A 9475-nucleotide genomic window follows, 5' to 3' on the forward strand; every position below is an offset into this window, starting at 1 on the left:
TTAAAACAAGACTACATTCCAGAGAACTCCTTGGTTCTTAGCTCTTACCAGAATTTGAACAAAGCGTTTGGCTTCAGCATTCATCCACTCCCCACTTACTGCAAATGCTTTAATGACAAGATACACATCTTCACGTTTGCTGATCCACTTGCATGGAACAACACAATATTAAGTTTCATAATTGATGAAATGAAAAGGCATGTGGTCTCATAAAGACAAACAAACAATAACCATTAAACCACTTTTGGAAGGTGCTACAAACAATTGTAATAAGTAGTGTAGTGTGAGTTTTTCCTATAGAATTGTGCTGGTGAAGCAATTGTAAGCAAAGTTGTTTGGCTGCCTCTGACACCTAATAACATAAACAAGCTTAGAAGACAAAACACAATTCATCTGATATGGAACACAGGAGATACAGAAAAAATACCAATTGATGAAGAACACAGGGCAAAAAGAAAGTGTGGTTACACTTCACATATAATGCAATTTAAAATTAAAACATACTTATTTTCTTTCACCAACCAACAAATTTTCTTACAATTTAAATTCACCCACACTAAGTATTCAGTAAAATGCTTACAACTCAAATCAGACAATCTAAATAAAGTTAAATTGCCACACCCTTCTTCCTTACCTTAGAATGAAAATCTTCATTCCAACAAATTTTCTTTCCATTGTCAACAGAGTCGTACAAGAGGGAGTCTGACTTGTCCCCTTCAAGAATGCCTGGTAACACACTATGCAGTACAATATAAAATTTGAAATCAAAACAACAATTCAAATTTAGAATAAGGGTTCATAAGGTTTCAAATTACAAAACAACAAATTAAACATATTTTTAAGTAGGTTTGAAATGCGACACCGCCGGGACAATTGCGGTGACTGAGGAGTGAAGGCGGTTCAAGGAGCACTTTATCACCACCAGTAATTGTGAAATCCGAATGTCGTGGTCGGAGAGGACCTCCGTCTCCATGTGAGGTTGCGAACTAGGGTGGTTTTGGTGTGTTTGGTCCTCCGAATCGTAGTCGCGTTCGGCGAGGTCTTCCTCCACATTGGGGTTTTCGTCATCATCGTCGTCCTCCTCCTCCTCCTCCTCCTCCTCGTGCTTCTGGTGGCGCGGGCTGATTTGCGTCTCTTGCGCTTCCTCCATTTGGTTCGGTTCTCTGCCGAAAAAAAAACAATGAAAAGAGAAATTGAGAGAATAACTGTGATGAGAGGAGAAATTGCGGGAATTGGAAGCGTAGGGTTGGCATTGGGGGAGTGAGGGTTTTAGAGAGGAATGAATGAATGAAAACCTGAAGGAGAGGCTACAACTTCGAAAGTGAGGGGTGGGTTTAAGGGAGGGAGAGAGAAAGTGAAAATAATCCAATATGGCAATTCTTCAAAAACGGGTTATTAACAAAACCGTAGAAATCTATACATCAACAAAAACCGTTCTTATAAAACCGCCTTTGTAATATGCACATCAAAGGCGGTTTTATAAAAACCGTCGTTAACAGCTCTATATACTTGGCATTAATTTCAAAAATGCCACCGCGTCATGTACTACGTAGATATCACGATGTGGAAGCCTACTTTTGTAGTAGTATATATATATATGGATTTGCGATAATACTTCCACAATTTTATGAAGGAGGAAGTTAGCAGCTAGCCAGCACCTTCTCAATTGGAAAAAAAAAATCACTATTTCATTAATTTATTTTAGGAACAGTATTGTAATTTGAGATTTAATTTTCAAAAAAATTATTTAGGAATGATCGATATTGAATTTTGCAAATCAATTAGTTAACCCTGATCGATATATTACATTAATTTTGACATATTATTAATTATATATTATAACTGTATAATTATATTATTGTATTGATTACTAAAAATATAAATTGATTATATCTATGTGAAAATATATAAAATATACTATTATATTATTGTAACGTTATTATATTTACATGAAAAGATTTGTAAAATCAAATTAATTTGTCGTTAATTTATTTAAATATATTTTTGCAGAGAAAATAATCAATCAAAAAATTAATTAATTTAAGTTTAGAATTGTTTGTTTGGTCCTTATACTTACGTCATCATTACATTTTAATCCCTACATATAAAAATTATTAGTATAAGTCTCTATATATGCACTTTATAATCTGTTTATTAAAACAGTTTAAAATATGCATGTGAAAAACAAGTTAAAAAATATGAGTAAAGGTTAAATGAATAGTTTTTAAGTGTGGGAACTAAATTGTAAAGATAATGTATGTTTAAGAAAGAGTAGTTAAACATAATTTTTTTAAAATGTAGGGTCCAGAAAAAGACATAACATAAACAAGTTGCTTGTACCTTGTTATTTTTTGCAGAGGACAATTATAAGCTTTTCAGAAAGAAAAAGCTTCCACGTTGTACACCGTTTCTTCTTGTTGGTTAACTTTTCAGCTACCGCTTGTATTATGGTGTGTTTCACAGGAAGGGAAAAAAATATGCAAGACATAAAGTAGATATTTGGTACATACAAGACATAAAAGTAGATGAAAATAGGAATGAGAGAAATAGAGTAAATATTTAGTTCAAGAAAAATAAGAAAAAAAATAAAATAATTAATTTTGTGTGCAGTAATAGATTAGAGCTTGTTTGGCTGCGGTGCATCGATCGAAGCATGTCTGTAAATGGCATTATGACTATTGTTTTAAAAACAATCGATTGTCTGATATCCAAAACCAACAGTTACTTATGAAATTTGTTTTTTATTTTATCAGTATTAAATTTAATTTTTAATTAAGAACAAAATTAATCGATTATTTTTTTCTTCAAGATTTGTATTACTCTCTATTTCTGTCCAACTTTGAAGAGAAATAAAAACATGTTTTACCACACCTTTTTATTCCTCTTGGACCTTCAATCCACCAAACGACCAAATAGTTAAACTCCGCGTCATTCCCTTGTCTCCCTAGCTTGGCGCTTCCACGCATCCACAAGAACCGTAAGGACTCTCTTTGGTTGTTTCTGTTAGACCTTATTCAATCATACATCATTCGATTCTTACAATATTTTTTACTTTGACATATATTTTTGAGATAAATTCTGATACTTCAAATATGTTATCAGCTGGAGATTAATGCCATGGAAGTCGTCCGAGTAATCTCCACAACAACAATCAGGGAACCCAATCACAATAACTCGACTCAGAAAATCGATTTAACTCCGTGGGATCTCCGACTCCTCACAATTGAAACCATCCGAAGAGGGCTTCTTTTTCGCAACGAAAAGCACACACCAAACCAAATCAAACACCTCCAACACTCCCTTTCTTCCACTCTAGCCTTCTTTCCACCCCTCGCAGGTCGTCTCGTCATTCTCGAACATCACGACAACATTGTCTCGTCCCACATCGTATGCAACAACGCAGGAGCACTCTTTGTCCACGCCGTTGCAGACAACACCACCGTCGCCGACATTCTTCAACCCAAATACGTTCCTCTCATTGTTCGCTCCTTCTTTCAACTCAACGGCGTTAGAAACTACGAAGGCACGTCACAGCCCTTGTTGGCAGTGCAAGTCACGGAGCTAGTTGACGGCATCTTCGTCGCCGTCACAATCAACCACATCGTTGCCGACGGCAAGTCGTTTTGGCATTTCGTGAATTCCTGGGCTGAAATTTCACGTGGTAACCCTAAAATATCCAAACTCCCTACTCTGCAACGTTGCTTTCTGGATGGCATAGACTGCCCCATACTGTTTCCTTTCACAAAGGAGGAACACTTACACTCCCCAAACCTCAAACGACAACCTCTTCCTAATAGGATCTTCCATTTTACAAAGGAAAAAGTCTTGGAACTGAAATCAAAAGCGAACGCAGAAGCCAACACCGACAAAATAATATCTTCTCTGCAAGCACTATTAACTCTCCTTTGGCGTTCTGTGATTCGTTGCCAACATGTGGGGCCACAAGAAGAGGTTCATTTTGTTCTGCTGATTGGCGTTAGAGCCAGGATGATTCCACCACTTGAAGAGGATTATTTCGGAAACGCGATTCTGGCTGGTCGTGTTACCATGAAAGCAGGGGAACTATTAGAGGGTGGGCTCGGAAAGGGTGCTTTGGAGATAAACAAGATGATTTCTTTGCACTCTCATGAGAAAGTAAAGAACCACTATGAGTCTTTGGCGAGAACCCCAATGCTTTCAACGCCGGGTATTGGCGCTGCTAATTCCTTGATGATTAGCAGTTCACCGAGGTTTGACATTTACGGTAACGATTTCGGGTGGGGAAAGCCTGTGGCCGTTCGAAGTGGAGATGCAAATATTGGTAACGGAAAGGTTACTGTGTTTGCTGGTTCTAAAGAAGATTCAATTGATATTCACGTGAGCCTTCCTTATGAGATTTTGGAGGCAATGGGAAATGACCCTGAGTTCGTGGATGCCATTTCCTATTAGTGAGGGTGCATGGCAAACACTTAGTTTGGTTTAGCTCAGCTCAGATCCATGATTATGTATTCAGTGTATTGAAAAATTGTAACTTTGTTTGCAGTTTCTTATTTTCAGCTCTGTTTTACTTTTTATTTATGTTATGGAATTCATCTCTTTTATTACTTGTTTTCGTTGGGGTGGTGTAACTAACCTCAACCTCAAGTAGAAATGTAGTTAAATAATTTCAGTGGTTCAATAAATATAGAATAATTATATTATGAGTTGAACTTATTTTTAAAGTTTTTTTATGCCTAAATCTTTGAATAAATTATATATATTCTTCATATTATTTTTTACTAATTAGTAATTACAAATTCCCCCAAAATATATACCTTTCGACTTCTGTGTGGTGTTTGTTTTGGCAGGATTCTAAGGTCACATAACCTTTTTCCTCCACTGCAGAAGAACGAAAAAATTTAATACAAATTACACTCTTACATTCCCAAACACATCACTGTTTTTTTTTAAAGCAAAATAAATATCGTTGATTAAGCAAAGATGAAAACACAAGGAGTGTATATATCTAGCCAATTCTAAGAATACAAAATAGTATAACAGATGTTAAATTCCCCCTTTGCAACGTAAATACCTGTTAGACCCTAATTTCATTTGGGTATAATACTTTTATCATCCAAGTATAATGTTTTTATCATTGCCAATCGAATTGCAGTGTTTTGCACCAATTTTTGAGCAAGGGCAAGGGGTCACTCAAGGTTTTGATGGTTGTTTGTTAGATCTAGAAACAAATCCAATAGGAAGGGTCAAATAGTTTTTTCATGAAGATTTCTGACCCTAAATTCACCCCGACTAGCATCTACCTCGCCTGGGCTAAGAGAAAGCTTCAGCCCTAAGCAAGCCACTCGCCTGGGCGAACTGATACCTTCAGCCCTAAGCAAGCAGCTCACTTAGGTGAGTTTCCCTGGCACTAAATGACTTTTTCTATAAATAGCCATGCAGGAGAAGGGGAAAAGAGGTCCAGAGCTTTGAAAACACCAAAAAAAACGCAGAAGAAGAAGGAGAAAAGGAAAAGTGGAGTCGAGGCACTAGAAGTTGTGACCGAGAATCACTTCCTTCGTCATTTCTCTTATTAGTCTTGTGCTATGTACAATGATCGGTTAGTTTTTTTTAAGGATCGAGTGTAATCTTTGTACCCTTATGTATCTCTCTTGATATTATATATGTGTTAATCTTTTCTACTCATTTATGCATCAGTAATGTTAGAAAACAATTTTATATGTTAATCTTATTAGGATACAAGGGTATGAGCGATGAAATCCAATCCTATGTTCTTTTTTTATAAATTTAAGTTGTTTCCATAATTTACTTATTTCTGACACACTAAACTCCGTTATTTTCGTATTTTCCGTGATTCCGTAATTTACGTATTTTTCGTTGTTCACGTGATTATGTTATTCTCCATATTTTTACTATTTATTTTACTTTACTATCACAGTTTCCGTATTTCTTTCTCAAGTTTCTGGCATCATTGTCGGTGATAGCCGCGCTAATTCTCGGTCCTGCCTATTAATTCTCCTAGGGCACTTTGTTTTCGTAGTGCACGACACTAGGTCTCAGACTCGCCTCGTGTGCTTTAGGATATTCTTCATATTCGTAATAGGTGGATACGAAGGATATTCGACCAATAAACAAAACTAAATAAAAAAATCAATTCACAACCAAACTTCTTTTTGTCAAATATCACTTAAGATCATTTCGAGGTCCAACGTCTTAATGACTCCCTCCGCTTTTCAAACGTTGTTTCAAGGTCCAAGGCCTTAACGACTCTTTGTTTGTAATTAAAATAAATCTTTTAAAAACATAAAATCAATTCAACACACAAACATTCGTACTTAAAGAACTACGTAGGTTTGATTTCCTCATTGCACCTGGGGATACGTAGGAGTAAGGGCAACACCCTTGTGGATTCCAAACAAAAAAAGAAGAAAAAAATAATACAAAATAAATCATCGCTCTTTGGAAGATAAATAATTTTGAAGTCACGTTATTTTTATCACACACTTGATTAAAGGCTGCCATTCTTTGTGACGGGCTCGTCGGGTGCAACTTCCCTATGCGTAAACAACTCCCAAACCCCTTCTTTTCAAAATTCACAAACCTTTTCTTTTTGGTTTTTCTAACGTTTCCCTTAAATAAACTTGGTGGCGACTCCCTCTCATTTTCTTCATAGAAGACGAAATTCTTTTATTCTATTTCATCGTCCCGTCGTGATGTTAGGTTGTGATAGATGGCGACTCCTCTGGGGACTTATTTTGTTAGAGAGTCAAGTCATTTAATCGAGTCTGCAATTTCGTCATGATTTGTTCTATTTTTTTCCTTTTTTCCTTTTCAAATGCGCCTTATTTCCATTTATTATTGTTCTTGTTTCGTTCATTTTCGCAATTGTGTTTTTGATCTTGCTTCATTTATCCATTGTTCTGCTATCACATGCATATATGTCGCTATGTTGTTTTCTTCATGTGTACGATTGTTTTTATTTATCGCTTTGTGGGTAGAAATAACTATTATTGAATCCTAGGATGGACAACACCTATTGTACCTGTCTGGAATTTTTCTGGTTGTTTTGCAGGTAGGGATGGGTAGTCATCTAGGTTGCTCCATTCACACACTTCACCTACACCTTATCACACACTTTGAGATGATGGGCCCTATACCCGGGTCTGAGTGAGCCATTAGGGAGTGGAGGTCTAACGAGTGTCACGTTGGGTTTTGGACTCATCTGACTATCGTGAGCCCTCATCTAGAGTTTCTTTCTCGAGTAACACATCACCGCTGGTAGATCATCTACTGTCATGTATGTTGTTACAAAAGGGGTTGCTAGCTCTAGAGGTCGGTGAGACTTGTTTAGAGCTACCCATGGAAAATGTCATTGATAGTGGACCCTTAGATCTATGCGTCAGGCTGCCGAATTAGGGACACAGAGCTTTCTTGTTCTTTTGTCTTAAATTTTTCTTGCTCATACGCATTAGGTTTCTTTCTTTGCAAACAATGCATGTCGTATAAGTTGATTTTTCATATCATAGTTAGTCATTCACGTCATATTCATTGCATATCTTATAGCATCATGTTAGTATGATTCAATGCATTTTGTGCATCTTCCTCACACATATTGCTCATGCCTTGTATATCCATGCATTCTCATGATCATGCAACATTTATCCATGCGACGGAAACATGGGCATCTTTTTGCATGATGGTGCACATTGGGTTAGCGAATGTTAGCTCATCACCTCTTAAAAAAAAGAAAGGGAAAGACCTTTTATGGATATTAAAAATGATGTGCACAATCAAGTGAGGAATCTTTGTTCCCATCGCTCTTCGTGTTCATTAAATATAGCACTGGCTCATTCATTGTATTCTTTCCTTAAAATCAGAAAAGTAATTATTGTAACCAAAAAGAAAGATTGCACTTTACGACACCCTTACCGGACGCGTGCCAAGACCAAGATAATGAGTGAAATAGAGGAGCTGCAATAACAAATAAAGGCCGTTATGGAGGCCATGAATGAACAAATGACAACAATGATGGAGGTGATGATGGATATGAGGAGGATAATGGAGGTTAACGTTGTTGCAGCTACTACTGCCAGTACCGCTACTGAGATAGACCCAACTCACCTGCCAGTTTTTAATCAAGAAAGTCACCTAGTGACGGATGTGGAAGGTCAAGGAGGTGGGACGGGGGTTGCTGCATATGGGCCTTAGTACACCCAGAGCCATAATAGAAATACTTTTCCACCATAACTATACACCATCCACGGCTGTACCGGGGCCTGCCAAGAACGTTACCAATCATATCCCTGTTTGTACTGAGAATCATCAAATTCAACCCGATCAGACTCGAGCCTATAACTCTAATGCCAAAGATGAGGTACAAGAAGCTCCCATAGACCACATTGTAATTGGTCTTGAGCCCCATCCAGGATATACCACTGAAGGGCATGCATTTCTGGCGTCCCTATGTTGAACGCTCCTGGAGCCTCTCAATATCGCCCATTATCACAACCCTTGCATTTTGTGAGGGGAGAAGGACCTTCTGCGGTATTTGAGAATGAAAAGATTGGGCATATGGAGGAGAGGCTACACGCCATCGAAGGAGGGGGAAGTTATGGTTTTGCCGACATGTGAGAGCTATGTTTGGTACCCGATGTGACTATTCTCCCAAAGTTCAAGGTTCCAGATTTTGATAAATACAAAGGGACTGCTTGCCCTAAGAATCACTTAAGGATGTATTGCAGAAGGATGGGGACTTATGCGAAGGACGAAAAACTGTTGATGCATTTTTTTTAGGAAAGCCTAGTTGGGGTGGCTATTATCTAGTATACTAATATGGAACCCTCTCGGATTCGCTCTTGGAGGGATTTGATGGATGCTTTCATTAGGCAATACCAATACAACTCTGACATGGCGCCAGACAAAATGCAGTTGGAAAACTTGTCCAAGAGAGACAATGAGTCATTCAAAGAATACGCTCAAAGGTGGAGAGATCTGGCAGCTCAAGTAGTGCCCCCGATGATGGAGAAAGATGATAACAATGATAACAAACACGCTGCCAGTGTTCAACTATGAGAAAATGGTGAGTTACAAGCCTTCGAGTTTTGCAGATCTAGTGTTTGCTGGTGAGAGAATTGAAGCAGGTTTGAGGAAAGGGAAATTTAATTATGTTGCTTCGGCAAATCTTGGTAATGCGGAACTCGGGAGGAGTTGCGAAAGGAAGAAAGAGGGAGAACCTCATGTTGTGGTTGCAGTTCCCACGTGGCCAAACTTTCCACTAGCCCCTTATAATCCTATGTACCAATATTCTTCCTAGCAATATCACTACTCTGCCAATGTCAGTCCTGCCCATTACCCACCACCCACCAACCAAGAACACCCAGTCAACAACAAAGGCCACCCTTAAATCGGCCACAACATCCACCCACAACACATCCAATATCAAACACCACCCCTAATACCAACCAAAACACCAATCAGGGAAGGAATTTTCCAGAAAAGA

At 37.9% G+C, this 9475-nt stretch overlaps 1 protein-coding gene across 1 annotated transcript; it reads left to right on the forward strand.

Moving 5' to 3' along the window:
- Positions 1-2849: 2849 nt before the first annotated feature.
- On the forward strand, positions 2850-4688 carry LOC100797643 (uncharacterized acetyltransferase At3g50280). The gene is made up of 2 exons (XM_003524598.5): positions 2850-2977; positions 3103-4688. The coding sequence occupies exon 2, from the start codon at positions 3118-3120 to the stop codon at positions 4426-4428; it is 1311 nt and encodes a 436-aa protein (XP_003524646.1). The 5' UTR covers positions 2850-2977; positions 3103-3117; the 3' UTR covers positions 4429-4688.
- Positions 4689-9475: the final 4787 nt, after the last annotated feature.

The sequence above is a fragment of the Glycine max genome, chromosome 5 (assembly GCF_000004515.6).
Source record: "Glycine max cultivar Williams 82 chromosome 5, Glycine_max_v4.0, whole genome shotgun sequence".
In the NCBI taxonomy this organism is placed as follows: Eukaryota; Viridiplantae; Streptophyta; class Magnoliopsida; order Fabales; family Fabaceae; genus Glycine; species Glycine max.